Source organism: Ascaphus truei, chromosome 2 (genome assembly GCF_040206685.1).
Source record: "Ascaphus truei isolate aAscTru1 chromosome 2, aAscTru1.hap1, whole genome shotgun sequence".
Taxonomy (NCBI): Eukaryota; Metazoa; Chordata; class Amphibia; order Anura; family Ascaphidae; genus Ascaphus; species Ascaphus truei.
In genome coordinates, this window is record NC_134484.1 from 440,740,767 (window position 1) to 440,763,328 (window position 22,562).

The 22,562-nt window shown below is 42.5% G+C and overlaps 1 protein-coding gene across 2 annotated transcripts in view; it reads right to left on the minus strand.

Annotated features, from left to right (window-relative positions):
• Nucleotides 1-22,562, minus strand: part of RNF32 (ring finger protein 32) — a 74,995-nt gene that overhangs the window by 28,201 nt on the left and 24,232 nt on the right. For both annotated transcript variants that reach the window (XM_075587856.1, XM_075587855.1), the window contains exons 5-7: nucleotides 15,774-15,806; nucleotides 13,194-13,318; nucleotides 6,014-6,122 (exon numbers count right to left, since the gene is read on the minus strand). In XM_075587856.1, coding sequence (XP_075443971.1) covers nucleotides 6,014-6,122; nucleotides 13,194-13,318; nucleotides 15,774-15,806 — 267 coding nt within the window. The remainder of the gene's footprint in view (nucleotides 1-6,013; nucleotides 6,123-13,193; nucleotides 13,319-15,773; nucleotides 15,807-22,562) is intronic.

Consider the following 22,562-nt stretch of genomic DNA (forward strand, 5'->3'; position numbering starts at 1 on the left):
CAGCAAGCAGTCGTTTAAAATAAAGAACCAGAAATGTATTAAAAAAAAAAAAAGAAAAGAAAAAAGAACTAACAAAAGCACCCAGGTGAACTTTGTGCACTTTGGGGAGTACTTGTTTTTTTCAAGTAATCCATCTTAATGTCAGCAAATTGCTTACTAATGTGTTGACTTATGGCAATCCTCAAAAGTAAAATGAAAAGGCTGGAATTTACAGCATATCAATGAATCAGTGATAAGCTTTTACTGGTTTAATATCCTCCCAGTTTTGCTGCTTGGAGCCACTTCGAACTAGCAACCGTATGTTTGCCGTCTCCACGTGATAAAGGAAGTCAAACGCCTAAACAAACTTTAGGACCATTATAATGTTTGGTGAGATTTAAATTAAAATGTTGGAGAAATCACGTGGGTAGAGAGGAAAATACTAAAGCTGTCCACGTTATTTCACAGTCAAGCTAGCTACTTTTTAAAGAACAGCACTAACATGTAGCTCTGCTACAGATAATGTAATGCATATGAAGAGATTTAATAGCAGTAATAAAACTTCCTACTTCAATTAAAAGACTTATGCAAGCAGAGTTTATAGGTAAGGATCAAAGAAACTCGCAACTACATATATTGCATTCTAGGTAACAGTTTGCTTTCTGCACACACTGATTGTGGATATTGACATAAATAAGATGGTTTGAGTGACCTTTTAGATACTCTTAGATCTCAGTAAAACTACTGTGGCTCTGTCAGACATATAATAAACATATCAGTCTCAGTTCACATCTTTGGCACAATAAGTAGTAACATAGTAACTTGGAAACAAGTAGGAACATATGATTCATCAAGACTATTTCCAGCTATCAAGGACTGTGTCACTAAGCTCTATTAGTCTACTGTATTTAACTTGATGTTAACCTTAAGTTAATTACCTTTAATCAGAATACAGTGTTCACTATAGCAAATAATGTAACATTAAGTACATTTGCTCCTGTAAAAAACATTATTTGCACAGCCATTATTAAAAATCACATGCAAATGAGATCAGTGTAGCTAATATTCTTCCTATATTCATCAAGCTGAAATTCAAATATGTAAAATATATTCAAATTATTTCAATTAGCATATTTCCCAGGTATCTCAGGTGTGTTCACTGTTTTCTCACCACGTGGAGCATAGGTTAATCTATTTGGCGGTATTATACAGTAATCTCGGTATCTATTTGCTCCTATGTATATGCCGCTTTTCTCATCTTCCTCAGTGTTACCATGAAATAACAAACACTTTAACACTATGCTAATGAATTCAATTACATCTGTTATTTTTGCATATGATTACCTTACGGAATAAGGCGTCAGAGAAAATAACGCCAGCTCTTGTTTTAGGCAATGTCACATTATTTACCCCTGATATAGTAAAGCTTTGTGAATCCTGGCCTAAGTATGCTCAGTATCCTATCTGAAAAACAAGTATTCCCTCTCAAAAAGAATAGTGAAGAATAGGAACTTAACAGTTTTCCCGTACATAATAATGTTTAGTTGAGTTTCTTCTAAAGCTAGTTCCTATCACGGATGATTCAGAATTAACTTAATTCAACTAGTCTATTCTGCCTATTTCCTTTAGAATATTAGAATATATCATAATACCAGGAGACTTATGGATACAGAGGTATTTCACCCATATATTTTAGCATTTTCTCAAGGAAATCAGTCACCGGAAAAATCATTGCAGCCATTTTTATTTCCCAAAAATGCTCTGACAAACCATGTAAAACATTTCCCAGTTATTCAATCATCATGATCACTTCTGTATATGTTACAGGAGTGATTAAAAACACTACTACTACTACAAAACAATTGCAAATACCCTGCATCTATACTCTGTAAATAAAGCCTTCTAATTGTGTACTCCCACCTGCGCATTTTGTTAAGAAGCACAAGTAAAGAATTGATTGCATCCTGTTCAAAATATAACATTGCATTACATACGTATCACCTGGCACTAACTCGCTATTTCAGAACATTGGAAACAAGTACTGGACATTCCAGTGAAGATGTGAACAGAATACAAGTCGTCTTTGCCCACATTAGTTTGAATTCAGATACAGTACTAGTGATGTGGTCCTAGTTTTGCAATGGTGTTTTTTTTTTACGTCTATTGCAACTGGATTTATTCATGAAAAGGCAGACATTTAGATTTAAAAAAGTGGTCAATACTTCTGCTGCATAAAATGTCATAATGTAACAAATTGGTGAGCCCCACCTACAAATATATCACTAGTTTTGAGTATTTTCATCACCATATTTTGAAGTGCCAGCAGGAGGGCTGTAAGAATTTTTTTTTAACCAAAAATAATATGGAAGCAGAACATTTTTGCGCTCTATCCTAACATGGCCATACATATTGAAGAGTGTGATTATACATCTAATCTATACTATAATTCTAAGTTGGATTCTGTTTGTTTGTTTGTTTGTATGTCCGAAGCATCGAAATCTCAGAAACAGCACCACGTAGCACAACCAAACTTTCACTGGACATTCTACTGCAGATTTGTAGGTCAACACAACTACTTTGAGCTTCCAATGTGACTCACCTCCCAAATTATGGGCATTCTAAGTTTCCCTGTCCAGCAAATCTGTTAGAGGGGGGCGGGGGCGTGGCTACTAAGGGAGGGGGCGTGTCCTTGCCTGGATCGGGCCAGTGTGTGTATGTGTGTGTTTCTCTGTGTGTGATGTGAGATGTGTGGGGGAGATGTGCCAGCGGGGGGTGGGGAGGGGGAGATATGCCAGCTAGCGGGGGGAGATGTGCCAGCTAGCGGGGGGAGATGTGCCAGCTAGCGGGGGGGAGAGTTATCAGCTGGGCTGGGGGGGGGGGACATGCGCCGGCAGAAGGGGGAGATGTACCAATGGGGGGGGCGGGGAGATGTGCCGGCAGCGATGGGACATTCCACAGCAGCGTGGGGACATGTGCCGCCAGTGGGGGAGGGGAAGGGGAGCCGGGGACATTTTCCGGCAGCGGGGGGAGACACACACACACAGACACACACACACAGACAGAGACAAATCTCACCTGCACTACATCCAGCAGCAAGGGGGTGTAGGGGGGCCCGGAGATATGTGCCGGAAGCGGGGGGCGAGGGGAGGGTGCGGGGACATGTATTCAATATTACATTCCCCGGGCGAAGCCCGACACAAAAGCTAGTAATTAGTAAAGCTTCGGTTTTAGCTGCATATTTTTTCCAGCACGGTAAATTTACCCTCCTGCGTCAAGGCAACCTCAGATTGGGTAATTCCCTAACCTGATACCCCAGTGCAGCGACAAATAATGCAGATAAAATCAGGATCAACCCAGCCATGAGATTCCTTTATGAATATACAGTATCAGCTGTACTGTGCATAATCCTAAGGAAGGTCCCGCAGGGACAGAAATATAGGAAGATAAAGACCCCCCAAACTGTTGTAATAACAATGATAATATATTAAGACATTGCATTGAAAACAGAAAGTGAATCCCTGCGCTTCTCCCTTTGGGATAGCAATCAATGGGGAATATATGTATGGTGTAAATACCTATAAGAAAAAAGGAGACTTGGTATATACATCCTTTGATCAAATAATGCCAACCACGTCAAGGTAAGTCTCTATAGCAGGTCCCTAAGGTCTCTATAGCAGACTCCTTCTGGGCTTATTTCACATAACACTAGTATGCATTTAGCGTAGGGAGATGTATATTATTATATATATTATTTGTATAATCAAAAGGAGTATTCACTGGTCAGGTTAGAATATTTCTACTGAATACAAATAACCATTATATATATAAAAATCTCAAGTGACACCATTATTTGGGAATCATAGCTTTGCCCCAGGCATGGAACCAATAGCCTTACAGGAATGGAGCAAGGCAGGAATAATGAGGGTCAATTATCTATGGTCAAATAAAGAAATAAAAAGTTTTGATACAGTAATGAAAGAGATTGGGTTACATAAGTCAGCCTTCTTTAGATATCTTCAACTGAGAGACCATATAAGAAGTATAGGACCGTATATTGATTATCCAGTTTGAGGACATGTGTCTCTCGGCAGAAGATAAGAAAGGCCTGATCTCAACGGTATATAATCTATTAGCGGATGTTAAGTCAGAAATCGAAACAAAACCCACATTTATGGCAAAGTGGAAAGAGGCTCAAGGAGTAGAACTAGACCAAAAGGAGTGGGCCGATATATTTGAAGGGATTGCAAAGAGTTCCACAAGTGTTATAATTAAAGAAAATGCATACAAAGTGCTCCACCACTGGAATTATACCCCACTTAGATTATCCACTTCGTTTTTAGAAATGTATTGAATCTTTGCTCAAGAGGGTGTGGCCAGCAGGGATCATTTGTACATATGTGGTGGACATGCCCAAAAGGTTACAAAGCTATGGAAGGCCACCCATGGTATGGCACAGGTGATCCTAGGGTTTGCCTTCCCCTGAGACCCATGGACGGCATTGCTGTGCAGACCAATTGAAAATATGGAAAGAAGTGAAATTAAACTACTGATGCATATATATTCAGCAGCTAGGTGTGAAATAGCCAAGGCATGGAAAACAGGAACCACAACCCGCCCCAGATGCAGTAACAGCGAGACTGGAGGTTTTGTCTCATGGAAAAACTGTCAGGGATACAAAATGACACAGTCCAGAATTTCCTAAAAGTGGGGGAACCATGTAGAAACTATATACGGGATAGATATCTTACATGGGGAACTCTCCAAATTTGAAGAGCAATAAAGTAGAAAAAAATGAAAGTCCCACAAATTAAAGGTATTAATATGGAAATAACCTTGGTGACATGTGGTTTGAATCTGAACATAACGTTGCACCAGACCCGGAAAGGTATTCCGTATTCCAACAAAGGATTGAATATACTATATACAGCAGGGCCCCGCTTTTCGGCGATCCGCCGATACGGCGGCACCAAGAAGGGGGCCGCCATCTTGGATCCTCAGTCGCGCATGTGCTGAATGGGCAGGTTGCGCCCGGCGCGCATGCGCAGACCATAGGTCGCGCATGCGCAGAACGGCAAAAACGCCAGATACGCTTTCCGGTGATTTTCACTATACGGCGGGCCCCTGGAACGGAACCCGCCGTATACCCGGGGCCCTCCTGTATCACATAACCTTCAAAACATGTCAAATACTATAAATGCAGTGACATTTTTTTTCTTTTACCTCGTTACTCCTCTTTATGTCCTTATCATTTGATAATGTATAGCTTGTCGTTTTTTGAATTGTACTGTACTAAAGTGCTGCTTTTTATGTTTACGCTAATATAAAGGTATTATACGTATCTTAACAAATGTTCGTAAACGAAGAGTAGCGTGCTACCCTTTTATTTTCTGTACCCCTCCCCGCCTTTTTTCATAGAAAACTCAACTAAAGAACAAGTTTATAAAATATATACTGTGTATGTATATATATATATATATATACATACACAGTATATATTTTATAATATATATATTGCTATCCTCTGTATCAATATACAGTAAAAACAAATCTAGTATGTGTATCTTAGTTGACCTTGATGGACATATGTTATTTTTCAATCTAATCTATTATGTAACTATTCTAAAGTCACGAGTTGCTAGTGGAATTTCTGTTGAATATACAATGATAGCGCAATTTCTATAAATATTTATTATACATCATACAATATACACATTTGTCGATTCAGCACATATTTAATGTTTTATGTCTTTCCTGACATTACCATCTCACTCTTTAACTCAGAATTCACATAATAAAGTTATCAGTTTGAATAACATTCTATATACTGGATGAACCGGGACGTTTACAAAACGATTTACAGTCATGTTTGTCAGTGCAACCCATGGTAAACTAGACACAGCAAAATAAGCACGAGCTCAAAATATTGTAGATATCACTGCATTTATCATCTGTCTAAAGATCCATCATCCTATGTTAATAATGGCATTTAAAAGGAGCTGTTCCTTTAATTGTTTAACAGACAATGTTAATGTACCTTTTTTTCAAAGAAATGTTTCCTTAATTTTGGGTTTCTTGGAGGTACTGTTTGTCTTAGATTTTTGTACCATTTTCTCACAATGTATCCCCTCCAGCATGCTTGGATCCTGTGCAGTAAAAAACAAAACCTATGGCTTAAAGCTTAGAATAGAATAAAATACTAATGAAATGTATTAAACTAAAAAGAATGTCTACACTACACAGTGCATACGGTATGCTTAGTATAGAGCACACTTAGTTTGAAATAGAGCATGCTTAGAAATACAGCTGCAGCGGCCGTTATTTTAAAACTTCGCCCGGTGTACAGCTCGGAATACCCCTGTCATGACGCGTGATGTTTTCCAACCGTACCGCCATTGACTCGGGTTTCTATCGGGTGCAGAAAATTGCATTTTAGCGTTGTCTGCAATACCGTCTAGAAACTCAAGTGGGCAATCGCGAGTTGTTGTCTTAAAAATCTAATAGCAATTCAACCTACACAGTACAGCCGTACAGTTCTGCAAGTCTGTGTGTGTGTGTACAGTAATTGTAATTTGAAGATTTATAGTTGAAGCAGAGATTAACGTTACGAGTTCATACTGTATAGTCTGCGGCTCCTTAGCCATACATAGATTGAAAATATGAGGACACATACTGTATACAGGATAATAAAGGGAAAAGAAGTAATACAAAAATACGTTGCGTCTTCTTCCGAATGTAAAATATTTTTTCATCTAATTGGAACCTTGTTGAAACGCATATGCGTGTCATCACATTTCTATATGTATTATTTATTAATCAATACTTTTGCTAGGCTTGCTCTTCTTTTCATACTGTTTTTAGTATTTTATAATGCGCATGCGTGTATGTCTCATTGGAACCTTGTTGAAACGCATATGCGTGCCATCACATTTCTATATGTATTATTTATTAATCAATACTTTTGCTTGGCTTGCTCTTTTCATACTGTTTTTAGTATTTTTATAATGCGCATGCGTGTATGTCTCATTGGAACCTTGTTGAAACGCATATGCGTGCCATCACATTTAGGCGCATGCATGTATTTAATTTTTTTTTAAAAAGCAAAGCAATTAATCTGTTCTTCTGTCAGTTTTAATTTAAGGGCCAGTGGTAACTGTAGCCCCTTCCCCATCTCACACACAAAGCCTTACAAACAAACCAACATGAATAGAAATGCTTATCCACACCTCCCCCCCCCAGACAGAGCCATTCATGGAAATATATTGAGACTTTGTTGAGCCGTGTTGCCCCCCCACCCCAACCCCCCGTTCTCACACACGCATGCGTACGTGCGATAAGACATTCCTTTTTTTTTTTCGCGACATGGGATGAGTTTAACAGCTGGTCAAAAGATTTCTCTGAACCAACCACTAATCCCGCATACACTGCTACTGTAGCACCTCCCCCCCCCACCACTTCACACACAAAAGACTGATTTAAAGAAACCATAATCTGAATCATGTTTTTGATAAGTTAACAATTTTTGCCATTCTTTCTTTTTCTTTGGGGGTGGGGGTGTTTCAATGATTCTCGTGAATTTAAAGAAGACATTTTTTTTTATTTTATCTGGATAATCATGGAAGAATGAAAAATACAAATAATCATGAATAATACAAATTTACAATCTTTATCTTCTTCGTAATGGCTGCATGGCATTCTGTAGTTCTCAGTTATTTTGTCATTGAGAGAGGGGGGTTTGTGTAAATTAAAGACTGCTACAATATACACACAGTACAATACTTTTTACATATGGCCCCCATGGGCATGATAGCTGACAGTGCTTGCTGCTAAAACGAGGCCCGAAGTATTTAACCAGCACTGTATCTGTGAAATTCAGTGTCCTCTCTTGTACATATCCTGTATTCTCATGCTGAGATCCTTTGAAATCGTTTTATTCGGCATCGCTGCGTTTAGAAAAAATACAAGCACAAGAATGTATATTCGATGTGTAGTCTGTGTATTCAATGTGCATTGAATCAACAAAATGGATGGTGTATTTATACTTTAATGGGTCTCAACCTCACTTGACAGGTTTAGTACACAGTACGCCCACTTTTAACACCTGCACCTCGTGTCCATGCCCGCGAAAAAAAAATTCAAATAGGGACACAGTGTATAAAAGGTGACACAAATTACATAGCCTCCCACACACTGATCTCTATCTGAACTTGCCATTGTCCAGATACTGCATATGCCATCTGCTTCCATGGATCACTCCCGATTCTACGGACGCAGGAAGCAGCTTGCTTCTACCATGCCGACCACGACAAAGCGAAAGGCGGAAGCTGTTTCTAAGCCAAAGCCAAAGGCAAAGGAGAATAAAGAAAACGTTCCAAAGACTCCAAAGGCCAAGAACCCTGGGCCTTATAATGTCAAGAAGAAATTCGCTGGCGTGCACACAAAGCAAAACATTTGGCAGCCACCCATCCACGACGCTGCTCTTCTGGGAACCCCCAGGTCACCTGCTCCTGCAACCATCCACAACGCTGCTCTCCTGGGAACCCCCAGGCCACCTGCTTCTGCACCCATCCACGACGCTGCTCTCCTGGGAACCCCCAGGCATATAAGGGCTCATCCCTGGAAGGTTAGCCTGTTTGGGAACGACTTTGCTGTTTTTTGTACTGTGCTGTACTATACTGTAGTTTAAAAGTTATAGAAAAATGTTTTTACCCCAAAAAATAAATAAATAAAGGATTGGTTCATGTTTTTAATGCTTGGTGTGCCTGTGTAATCATTTATTTCTATTTCTGTTTTGCATGTGCATGTCTGGAGGTGGGCGAAGATAAAGTGCAGGATATCCCCCCCTCCTCCCCCCAATACTGGCAGGTAAGACACTGTGCTCCTGTATACAGTAGTCCAATATAGTGATATACGCAATGCCTTACAGTAAATGCACTCATTTTTTCTTTTCTTTTCAGACAGAGCTGGCTGCTGCACTAAAAAAGGAAGGGGGGGGGGGGCATGTGTAAAAGTTTTGTACTGTGCGTATATTGTAGCAGTCTTTAATTTACACAACCCCCCCCTCTCAATGACAAAAGAACTAAGAACTACAGACAGAATGCAATGCAGAAATTACGAAGAAGATAAAGACTGTACATTTGTATTATTCATGATTATTTGTATTTTTCATTCTTCCATGATTATCCAGATAAAATAAAATAAAAATCTTCTTTAAATTCATGAGAATCATTGAAACACCCCCACCCCCAAAGAAAATATGGTTCATGTTATGGTTTCTGTAAATCAGTCCTTCAAAAAGGGATGTCTCGGTTTTTTTACTTGAAATTTAAATTCCAATGAGACATACACGCATGCGCATAAATGTGATGACACACATTTGCGTTTCAACAAGGTTCCAATGAGACATAAACGCATGCGCATTAAATAAAAACAGCATGAAAACAAGAGAAAGCCCAGCAAAAGTTGCATGTATTGAATAATACATATAGAATAAAAGATATACATTTTTATTTTTGGGGTTTCTTGTAAGAGTTAATTAAACAATCAAGTATATTGTAATTATACTGCAAAATGCAACATCAAACAGTAGTGATGATTATAGTACAATGTAAAAAAGTATTGAATATTAAAACAGCAGCATACTGTTTAAGGTTTTCTATAAAGCTCACAATTATTCTATCCTAATCAATAAACATTGCACTGTCACTAAATTGTTGCCTACAGTACTTGGATTTTTAAATCAGATTCACAATGCGCAAGCAACGTTTAAAAAAAGCGATATTATACTGTAGGTCCATCGAAATCCCTCCTTTTGCCTTTTTCCACTTGATGTCAAAGTTTCTTTTCTGGGGAAAAATAACATGATGCTATTATTTCCGGTATTGCGCATGCGTCAAGGCGAGTCATTGGGAATTAAATCAGCAGTTCAAACAACTTCTGATAGGCTCTGGCTCTTGAGCCCCACCCTTTCCCTAGCTGTCCACCAATTGTATCTAGTGTAGTAAATGCTCAGTCAATCATATTGCTGGACTACATTTTCAATAATTGGGCAAGAATTTAATTAAATTAAATAACCCAGAGCAAAGTGATTGATTATAGGAGAACGGACCGATCTGCAGCTTACTGTAACTAATCACTTGTCTGTGTGCATAATGTATTGATGCACATACTGTACGTACAGTATTTAAAAAAATGATTTTTTTTTAAATACAGCAGCTTGAACTGCAGCTTTAAACTTAATACTGTACTGTATAGTGTAATACAGGTAGTTACTGTAGTAAAGTATATTTACCTTCATTATAGACTTTGCCAAATGGTTGATGATGAGATACTGTCACTCCTGTAGTCTTCATTATACACGTAGTTGACAGGTGACAGCGGGCCTGCTACACATGTAGTTGACAGCTGAGGAAGCTGGAAATCTTTAGGGTACATTCAAGCTTGCTGGTACCTGTACGTGAAATCGGGCTCAGGCTGGAAGTTTTGCAGGTATTCAGGCGGGGACAGATAGCAAGGATTGCCAGGTTTTCACTAACGGTCGGACCGTTATTGTAAGCCGGTGCAGCCGCTCTTGCCGGCGCTGTTACATTGCTGGATTGGGATTTATGAATTTTATATGGATTCAACACGGACTTTCTCCTTTTGAAGTTTCCATGATCAAACACACTGGAAAAATCTGGTACCACACACCAATACAGTACCTTCTTCTATCTCCGGGTGCAGAGTCAATACGAAAAAAATACGGATCGCTACTTAACTTTTTTCTAATCGCACGCTTCCACACACGAGCGTCAGGTGAAAATTTGTAAAAATCATAGTTCGAAATGAAATATTCATACATTTCGGTAACAGTCGCCATGTTATCTGCTGCAGCATTAATTGCAGAACAAATTAAAAATGCATAAGTACAGTCAGGTCTTTCATATGTCTGTGGTGTACTCATTGTGTCCAGTCAGCAATTGTGCAGGAGAAAGAATGTAAAAAAAAAAAAGACACAGAGCATTGAGTTTGACAGTTTTTATTACGAAACGCCTAAAATAGATAACTTCTTCAGGGTCTTCAAGTACCAAGGTCAATTCACAATGGACCACTGTGGTAGACATGGTTTTTATCTGTTTTTTTAAACACCTGCAAGTCGACACAGTAGCACAAGCATTGTACACATTACAATTAATTACAATTCATGAATTTCTGCCACCTGGCGGATACGGAAAGAATTACACCCAATTAAATCCGAAAACATTAAATTAAACAGACCAACCGCGGATCAACCGTGGGTGCCGGGCGGCGTGAATGCGGGAATGCAAAATTAATACTGCGTGGAATACAGCAGATCCAACGACAACGGCTCCGTGATCTTTTACAAATACGGCCGCTGCAGCTGTACAGCACGCTTTTGTAAGAAATACAGCACGCTTACTAAGAAATACAGCACACTTTGTGAGAAATACAGCACGCTTTGTGAGAAATACAGCACGCTTACTAAGAAATACAGCACGCTTTGTGAGAAATACAGCACGCTTTGTGAGACATACAGCACGCTTTGTGAGAAATACAGTATTTGACAGCAGATAAGAACCACTTGGTCGACGCGTCTGCCCATTTTCCTATCTGCTGTAAAATCTCACAACCAGTGTCAAATTTCCCATTAGGCCTGGGCCTAATGCAGCAAAATTTGGGGGCAGCAAAAATGTTTGCCCCATATAATTTTTCCGCGCAGTCTGGCCTATCAGACCTAATGGGAAGGCACTTGCCTGAGTCGGCCGCCTCCTTTCTGCCGCCCTCCTGCTCCTTTGGAATCCCGGCATCAAATGACGCTACGGACGCCCCCACCGTGACGTCACACAGCTCCTCGTTGCCATGGCAATGTAACATCGCCACGGCAAATGATGGCGCATTTGCATGGCAACGCGCCGCTGTACGACGTCACGTTTGAAGTCGTGGCGTCATTTGACGCCGGGATTCCAAAAGAGCAGGAGGGCGGCACCAAGGTGGCGGCCAACACAGTCAATTGCCTAGGGGCGGCAAATTTGGAAATCCGCTGCTGCTCACACCCTATTTGATCTTTGGCTTTCTTTCATATTTAGGATAGCCTTAGGTCTATGAATCCAGAATCAATCTCGCTCTACTAAAATAGAGATAAAAGAAAGTGCATGGAGGAGTGGTGCTAGTTAAGGAGCAATAATTGCACAAGAAAAAAACAAAAGAAAGAAATCCTTTTTAATGCTGCACTCTCAGAAGTGCGCTAAATGAAGAGAAATAACGTTCTGTTACCTACACCCTATACCTTCACACATCAGGTGTTAATTAGACTCTTCTTTACACATATGTGTCATTTGATTTGAGTAAGCGTTTTAGGGCGTATTTAAGAAGACACAGTGAAAATAACCAGCAGGAAAGACAGGACACCCCCTTCTTTTAATATATTTTATTTCACTTGATGCATCTTATTAAACAATATACTAATACAAGATATGTTGTAATCATTAATCAGCGGATTTCTCAGCTACATTAATGGGTTGCTCTAAGAGTGCAACATTAAAAAGGATATCTTTCTTTTGGTTTATCTAGCTTCATGTCCATACCAAACATGTTTGAATGCGCTTACTGTATTAGCCCCTGCCACATCTGTTGGATGGCTAATCTGCCACATCTGTTGGATGGCTAATCTGCCACATCTGTTGGATGGCTAATCTGCCAGATCTGTTGGGAAGCTATTCCATGAATCTACAACCCTTTCTGTAAAGAAGTACCTCTTAGGCTGCGCTTATAGTCCAGGCTACGGCGACGCGACCGCGTGACGTCATCTGTCGCCGTTGTAATAGCGATTCCTGGTTATAGTGAAGGAGACAACAGAGGGCGACCGGGGGGCGTGGCCGTTAGTGGTTAGCCCTCGTTGGCTGAACCGCTCATGTGCCGCTGACGTCACACGGCGATCGCCGAAAAAATCAAGTTCTATTGACTTCAGCGATTTTGGTCGCGCCGTCGCGCCCACTATAAACGCATGAGACGGATTACATCAACTTGTTGCGGCGTGGCGTCGCCGGGACTCTAAGCGCAGCCTTAGCCTGGCACCCTCTAGCTTCAGAGAATGACCTCTTGGTCCAGCACTCCTCTTCCTTTGGAATATGCTTCCCTCCTGTACTTTGTTGAATCCCTTTATAGATTTGAAAGTTGATATCAATCCACCCCCCCCTTCACCCTTCTATAATTCTTACCTTGTGACACATTTTGCTTTGAATAGATGAGCTCCATCATGTATCACTCTGGTCTGATACTGATTCTTTCTACACATTGGGCACATCTTTTTACCTGCAAACTTTTCAAATGCTTCTAGGCAAACCTTGGGAAAGAATGTGGCACAGGTGAAATTGTATTATTTTTATTCATGAAAAGTACAGATCATAAAAAGGGTCTACACCAACATAACCTCATTACATCATAGGGTTGCCAGGTGTCAGGCATTGAACTGGACTGTCCTGTATTTGGATACTCTGTCCAGTAAAAAAAATGAGAGTCCAGTATTTTTGGAGAAATCACCTAGCAACCCTATTACATCACCAGATACATTTAGTAAGATTAAACAGCCACAGCATCACATAGATTTATTTTTCTGTTAACATGTCTATCAGAAACTATTTTAAACAAGTGGTATTTTTATTTTCTGTACCCTGTACGGTGGAGGGTTTTTGTCACTTTTTTACTCGCAATAACTTATTTTTGTGTCTGCTTGTATCCAGGGCTGCTGACAGGTGGGGGGAGCCGAGATAACTCTCCTGGGCCCAGCGGTCGTGGGGGGCCTGGCCGGCGCTGGAAGTCTGGCCCGGCCACAGGGAGGGTATGAGGGGGGGAGGAGGGGCGGGGGAGGGAGGTAGTGGAAGGGGGAGATGGGGAGAGAGGGAGAGAGATGGGGAGGGAGGGAGAGAGGTGAGGTGGGGAGGGAGAGAGATGGGGAGGGAGAGAGATGGGAAGGGAGAGAGGTGGGGAGGGAGAGAGGTGGGGAGGGAGAGAGGTGGGGAGGGAGAGAGGTGGGGAGGAAGTGAGGTGGGGAGGGAGGGAAGTGAGGTGGGAAGGGAGGGAGGGAGAGAGAGAGAGGTGGGGAGGGAGGAAGTGAGGTGGGGAGGGAGAGAGGTGGGTTGGGAGACAATAGACAAGAAGCAAAAAGTGACACACAGTGCTCATTTGCATGTTATTACCCACAATTCCTGGCTGCAGTGGAAACACTGTATGCTAAGAGATAATGGGAAAAGTCAGGGTTGCAGACCTATCTGTGACATATGAATGTGCTCACAAGTGGGATTTTTATTTGCTAGACATTTTCTAAATACATCTAACTAATTAAAAACAGTGATACCCCCTTGTTTGGGTAATTTATTAACTTTTTGCTGGTTTGCCACTAAATTCATGCAATTTTATACGTTAAGTCTTATAAGTGTTTGGTATGTTTTCATTTCCATCTCAAATTACCTTTCCCATTACCTTGTTTACTGCTATAGGAAGTTATCTGTGCCTTAATGAGAAGACCCATGCTGGCATTAGGGGAGGCACACACTTCCAGTAGGAAATAGAAACAAAATGCAAGTATAGAAGAGACAAAGGAAAGAGCTGGAATGGAGGGATGTACTGCAGTAGGAATAGGAGGTAACAGTAAGGGATGTACCTCACTGCATCTACCAACAGCTTCCAGTATCATTTCAACAAATGCTAAATTGTTATTGCAGGCAAACGATTTTAGTTAATGTAGCTTTACTTATGTACTGTTTATCATGCTTTATATAGTTTAAAGCAGCCATCCAGTATGTCATGAAAAACATATATGTGAATATCCCTGTGTTAATTGGACATATTTATTAGATTGTAAGCTCTTCGGGGCAGGGACGACCTTTTCCTAAATGTCACTTTTTTTGTCTGAAAGCACTTCTTCCCATTATGTGCTATTTGTTATTTATATGATTGTCACGTGTATTACTGCTGTGAAGCGCTACTGTATGTACATTAATGGCGCTATATAAATAAAGATATACAGACATACATACTAAGGAGTGTTATTCCAGAAGACACCTTACAGCCTATTCAAGTAAATGAGAAATAAAGTGTCTTTTGAAATAGCCTAGTTCAGTAAATACAGGTCACAACGTCCTGTACGTAGTAGTGCTTACATATTTTACCGAGCAACAATGTACTCTCGCTGAAAAAAATGAAGACGTTTGTTCTGAATTCCTCCTTTTAGGACCTTCCCAAATCAGCTATCCTACACTGAATCTTCGCACTTACAGTATGTTACAATTTGCAACCAGTTGATCGCTTCCTTTGGAGACAATGAATGTATTGCCACACCCATGTCCACTTATTGTCAACTGTATTTGCCACACGATGTGGCACCATGACGCACGATGTCAGCTTACAATTTGGGAACGGCGTATATGGATTAACAGGGGGACTTAGGGAGAGAATAATGCAGTACAGTATATTCACACACAGTATGATAAAACCAAGTATACAACTCAGGGCATTATTTTTCCCTGTAGTATATACCTCCCAGCCTTATGGTCAAAGGTATCATACTGTCCTTGTTTAGCAAACTGCTTACCTCGACTGCAGCCGCAAGTATTAATCAAGATATACTTACATGGATCATAAATAACAAATATTATTTACACAGCAGTGAAGGAGCTACATGATTTTCTTTGTCTCATTAAGTCTTGTTATGAGTCAGCGAAAACCTTTAGCACTAAATAAATAGGGATCCACATCTATCTCCTATCATATGTAACGTACAATTAAAAAATGGGACTTACCCTGTGAAATACATGAGAACATGAAAGCAGCACCTGTTAATCAAAGAAAAAATGTTCTTTACATCAAAGCAGTAAATAATAAATTAGAAAACGTTTCTTAAAATAAAAAAAATTTGAGCATTAAGGGCCTCATGCAGAGAGCATCGTTATTTCAAATCTCGCAATTTTTTGTAGAATTTCGCGCAGAAAACTGCAGAAAATGGCGAGTTACGGAAAACGCGCCATTTTTTTTTTCCTATTTCAAAATCTCGCCGCGCGGCTGGCGAGAACCTTCATCTCGCCAGTTTTAAAATTCTCCGAATGCAGAGAGGTACGAACGGCATGTAGCGGCTGTTTGCGCCAAGAAAATGGCGCGATTTTCTCATTTTTGCCGCGCCAGGAAAAGTTGGCAAGAAGATGGCGCTCGCCGCCTATAGTAAAGGGGAAAAAAATGCGCGATTTTTTGTTTACACATTTCTGAATCACGCATCTTTCCCATTTAAACTCGCCACACGCATCCATGTTAAACATAGCAGAATTCGAACATTTCTGCATATGGAGAATAAAACTCTCCAAAAAAGCTACTTTTTATGAAATTCGCCAATTTGAAAATTCGATGCTCTCTGCATGAGGCCCTAAGTCTCCTTAGGGGGATTTTTCTGATCAGTATGGTCCAATGACATGTGGTACTTATATGGTAATCTATGGGCCATATCTGCATATTGCATATTTATTCATAATATACATATAAAGAAGTACGAAGATAAAAAAAAAAACATCAGTTGCAATAATAATCTGTCCTCCATACAGATAAAAACTTAACATTATAGGATCTTCCAGAAAATGTGTGGCGGGCCCCATCTGCAATCTAGAGTTTGCATAGCATAACCACACACTTCTTATCCTCCAATGCCTCTTCCACTTAGCGAATCACCCTGATAATATTGTTGGAGCAGTGGTCAAGATGTAAGTGGTAACAATGAACAACTGGGAAACCACATTGTCCAGTGATCGGTGAATTCACAACTTTTCCCGTTTGGAATGTACAGTAGTGACAATGTTTTATAGTTTTTCGGTGCCTTTTATTTACTTTGTAAATTGGTAATGTAGACATTTTGCTCAAGCAACAGTTGGGATTTCAAATGTTAGTTATGGCACATTCACTTGATGATGCAGTGAAACTTGCTGTGACTTAAGACACTCATTGTAAGGATGGCATGAAAAATGCATACAGTATGACTGACAGAACCAGAACAAAGTGCCCAACCGCACTGCACTTTTCTCCTCTCACTTCGTGGCCTGCACAGTTTTTTTTCAATAACTCCTGCCCGTATCTTCTCAGCTGTACATGGTTACAAGTTAATGAAAAGCTGTGCGGGTGTAGGAAGGTACAGTGCAGCAGTAGGAAGCTGTAGGAAGCAGTGTAGGAAGGTACAGTGCAGCAGTAGGAAGCTGTAGGAAGCAGTGTAGGAAGGTACAGTGCAGCAGTAGGAAGCTGTAGGAAGCAATGTAGGAAGGTACAGTGCAGCAGTAGGAAGCTGTAGGAAGCAGTGTAGGAAGGTACAGTGCAGCAGTAGGAAGCTGTAGGAAGCAGTGTAGGAAGGTACAGTGCAGCAGTAGGAAGCTGTAGGAAGCAATGTAGGAAGGTACAGTGCAGCAGTAGGAAGCAGTGTAGGAAGGTACAGTGCAGCAGTAGGAAGCTGTAGGAAGCAGTGTAGGAAGGTACAGTGCAGCAGTAGGAAGCTGTAGGAAGCAGTGTAGGAAGGTACAGTGCAGCAGTAGGAAGCTGTAGGAAGCAATGTAGGAAGGTACAGTGCAGCAGTAGGAAGCTGTAGGAAGCAGTGTAGGAAGGTACAGTGCAGCAGTAGGAAGCTGTAGGAAGCAGTGTAGGAAGGTACAGTGCAGCAATAGGAAGCTGTAGGAAGCAGTGTAGGAAGGTACAGTGCAGCAGTAGGAAGCTGTAGGAAGCAGTGTAGGAAAGTACAGTGCAGCAGTAGGAAGCTGTAGGAAGCAGTGTAGGAAGGTACAGTGCAGCAGTAGGAAGCTGTAGGAAGCAGTGTAGGAAGGTACAGTGCAGCAGTAGGAAGCTGTAGGAAGCAATGTAGGAAGCAATGTAGGAAGGTACAGTGCAGCAGTAGGAAGCTGTAGGAAGCAGTGTAGGAAGGTACAGTGCAGCAGTAGGAAGCAGTGTAGGAAGGTACAGTGCAGCAGTAGGAAGCTGTAGGAAGCAGTGTAGGAAGGTACAGTGCAGCAGTAGGAAGCTGTAGGAAGCAGTGTAGGAAGGTACAGTGCAGCATTAGGAAGCTGTAGGAAGCAGAGTAGGAAGGTACAGTGCAGCAGTAGGAAGCTGTAGGAAGCAGTGTAGGAAGGTACAGTGCAGCAGTAGGAAGCTGTAGGAAGCAGTGTAGGAAGGTACAGTGCAGCAGTAGGAAGCTGTAGGAAGCAGTGTAGGAAGGTACAGTGCAGCAGTAGGAAGCTGTAGGAAGCAGTGTAGGGAGGTACAGTGCAGCAGTAGGAAGCTGTAGGAAGCAGTGTACTGCACCGACACACTTTATTCGAGCAAATACCCGGTATGTACCTGGCAGATACCTGGAATGCGCCGCTCCTCACCTCTGACAAGCCCCGTTGCATTTGCCTTCCCAGCCTGGGTTCATGCCTGGCTGATGGGCGGCTGATTTGTTAAATGATAATGATTAGGATTTAATAGGCTGCAATGCTTCGCGTGTCTACCAGATGGCATAAATTCATGAATTGTAATGCAGTATATATATATATATACTGTGCAGTATTGCAGCCAGCTGGAATAAAATGCTTCAATCCCTGCCTGGAAAATAACTCAATGCACTCGGGCAGAAAACAGTCACAAACCTCAATACACCCGGGTATACCCGAATTCGTGGGACTAGCCGAGCTCGAATAAAGTGTGTCGCCAGTGTAGGAAGGTACAGTGCAGCAGTAGGAAGCTGTAGGAAGCAGTGTAGGAAGGTACAGTGCAGCAGTAGGAAGCTGTAGGAAGCAGTGTAGGAAGGTACAGTGCAGCAGTAGGAAGCTGTAGGAAGCAGTGTAGGAAGGTACAGTGCAGCAGTAGGAAGCAGTGTAGGAAGGTGCAGTGCAGCAGTAGGAAGCAGTGTAGGAAGGTACAGTGCAGCAGTAGGAAGCTGTAGGAAGCAGTGTAGGAAGGTACAGTGCAGCAGTAGGAAGCAGTGTAGGAAGGTACAGTGCAGCAGTAGGAAGCTGTAGGAAGCAGTGTAGGAAGGTACAGTGCAGCAGTAGGAAGCTGTAGGAAGCAGTGTAGGAAGGTACAGTGCAGCAGTAGACAGCTGTAGGAAGCAGTGTAGGAAGGTACAGTGCAGCAGTAGGAAGCTGTAGGAAGCAGTGTAGGAAGATACAGTGCAGCAGTAGGAAGCTGTAGGAAGCAGTGTAGGAAGGTACAGTGCAGCAGTAGGAAGCTGTAGGAAGCAGTGTAGGAAGGTACAGTGCAGCAGTAGGAAGCCGTAGGAAGCAGTGTAGGAAGGTACAGTGCAGCAGTAGGAAGCAGTGTAGGAAGGTAGTGCAGCAGTAGGAAGCTGTAGGAAGCAGTGTAGGAAGGTACAGTGCAGTTGAGAGAATTATGGTTCAAAGTGCTCTTGTAGAGAAGACTTTACATGCCAGCCCTGATAGCTGAAGTAATATGGGGAGAAGTGGCAGCTGTGGCGAGAGGAGAGCTATTGGGAAGTGTGGGAGAACAACGTGAAGGGTGCAGGAAAAATAAGGGAGGTGGAAGGTGGTGGGTGGACAAATACATGAGAAACGTTAATGTGCAGGTTAAAAAAAGAGATTCAGTGAAAGACAGAAAATAGAGAAGAGGCATAGAAATGAGAACACTGATAGAGCTGGTAAGAGAGAAGGGAGTTCAAGAAAAGAGTCAAAGTAATGTATGAAAGAGTAATAAAGACCTCGGCCTAGGACGTTTGGCCGCAGCCATGCGGTGTTGGCGAGTTGACCTGCAGTGACTCGCCCTGTGGTCAGTAGTTACAGCGGCAGAACACCAGAGGCGATTTGCTCGCGGCCAAAAGCTCCCATTCCGTAAAAACCTCCACATTCATACACGAGCAGCATTATTCTCCTGACCCAAAAGATAATAACACAACAAACCATGCACTGGCATTCTGTAAAGTTGTTGTGTTCTTTCTTTAAAAATGAGTATATTTTCTGGTGCTGGGTTGGATAAATCGATTTTTCCAGCCTTGACTATAAGTAATGCTTACTTCTTAGAGTGTCTTGGTTTCTCCATAAGCTTGTTTTGAGGTTCTGGTGCTTTCGGATAACAGAGAGTATACACACAGAATATACGTCGCTACACCAGACCAACAAACATGGAAACACAATCTAACTGGTGCAAGGGAGAAAGCACAATTCAAACCACACAAATAATCAAAAGATTATACACAGCCCCCTATAGTTGCACTCAAGGTAGGTGACAAAATGAATATATTTTCTATTAAACATAGGCTGGATAATGGCCAAATCCTGATGTAGGATACACTACCAAAAGGTCACACTGAAATATAAAATAAAAAAAACTTTAATAGTATATGCTGTAAAAACCGACGAAACACTATAAAAATGCCCAACAGTGCATGAATAAAATCCCCAAATGTGTTTGGTCACGTGTGTTCCAAATATATAGCTATTAGTGGAACAGACGCTATATATTATGCTGCATGGTTGTATATACAGGTATCCTCAATGAAAATGGATTCTGCAGTGTTGAGGAAAGAAAGCTGTGGACTCAATGTAACCACTATCACAGGTGCAATATACCCAGCAAATCCTCTATAAGTAACCACAGTATATAATATAACTTGGTCTCTGTGGAGACCTTAAACCAACTCAATAGGGTCAGGATGCACAGAGGATACTTGCAATGCCAGCGTTGAAAGTAATGTATCCCGGGTAACGCACACCGCAAGGTGCGCAATAACAGATCCCTGGAAAATATGAACAACGCAGGACCCAATAGGGTAATATACGACCTGATAACCGTGAACCATAAGCAGCCGTTGAGCTCCGTGTACAGGCAGGAGCTGCCGTTACTCCAAAACACAAGCCGCGCATGCGTCAACGTGATGACGTCACGGCGTTCCCCGACGTACGTTTCACGCGTCACCACGCGCTTTCCCCTTGCTATAGCCTTTCCCTATAGGTGCCCCTGGCTATAGCCTTTCCACTGGCCTCAACACTATAAGTCCTGATAGGAACAGGCACTGTTGAGGTTAAACTCCTGCACACGGCCTAGCTTGCAGTGGCAGCCTGTCTAGCTACAATGCTATCATATCCAGGGGCAGGACTATGCCGGCAGTTTGGAGTGTCATACCTGGGGGGGTACTGACTGGGTCACATGCAGATGGTGTGATGCCTGTCAGTACCTGGACCTGCCCTGTTATGGGACAGGGTTACAAGTCCCTCCCCTGGGTATAAAAGCTGGCACTCCACCAAATTGTGGCGGTGTGTCTTCCCTCCCTCAGTGGAGTGGGAGTGATTCCCCTTGCCCCATCATGGGGCGAGGGAGCTAAGGAGGGGCTCTTGGGGCCTCAAGCCTCTTGGGTCTGCTCCAGGGACTGTGGAGGATGACTGAATACCATCAATAAAGACCCAGTTATACAGCAGCTGGTGTGAGCTTGTTACTGGGGAGAAGTATGTGCCTGTGGGCACCTATCTTATCTCTACCAGGACCCTCATAGGATGGAGGCGCTGCACCAGAAGAAAACCTGCCCTGTTGCTGCTCCCATATACATCAAACGGAGCCGTCAGACCTCCTGGAAGACCACAGGTGAACTAAACAGCACCAGAGCACACCCTGTAGATACCAAATCTCCCTGGTGGGGGGGGGGGGGGGGGGGGGGAGGGGGCAGGGGGGAACAGGTGCTACACCTGTAATGAAACGGAAGGTGACCGAGTTACTGATGCAGCCACGAGTATCCGAACCCTTGCCTGGGAAAATCTGGGGCAATACCCCAGTAATGCTGCAACATTTCTGTGACTTTCCTGCAGACAGACTAATGGCCCATCAGATTAACACAGCGGGGGTCCCTGGCAGTCCCATTCATAATGATTCAAACCCCCCCCCCCAATCATCAGCTCCCCCTCACCAGCTCCCCTCCCCCTCATCATCAGCTCCCCTTCACCAGCTCTCCCCCCCCTCATCATCATCACCTCCCCCTCACCAGCTCTCCCCCTCACCAGCTCTCCCCCTCATCAGATCCCCATCACCAGCTCTCCCCCTCATCCTCATCAGCTCTCCCCCCTTATCCTCATCAGCTCCCCTCACCAGCTCTCTCTCACTTCCCCTCCGCTCTCTACCTCTCTCTCTTCCCCTCAGCTCTCTCTCTTCCCCTCAGCACTCTCTCTCTTCCCCTCAGCACTCTCTCTCTTCCCCTCAGCACTCTCTCTCTTCCCCTCAGCACTCTCTCTCTTCCCCTCAGCACTCTCTCTCTCTTCTCCTCAGCAATCTCTCTCTTCCCCTCAGCACTCTCTCTCTCTTCCCCTCAGCACTCTCTCTCTTCCCTCAGCACTCTCTCTCTCTTCCCCTCAGCACTCTCTCTCTCTTCCCCTCAGCACTCTCTCTCTCGTCCCCTCAGCACTTTCTCTCTCTTCCCCTCAGCACTCTCTCTCTCTTCCCCTCAGCACTCTCTCTCTCTTCCCCTCAGCACTCTCTCTCTCTTCCCCTCAGCACTCTCTCTCTCTTCCCCTCAGCACTCTCTCTCTCTTCCCCTCAGCACTCTCTCTCTCTTCCCCTCAGCACTCTTTCTCTCTTCCCCTCAGCACTCT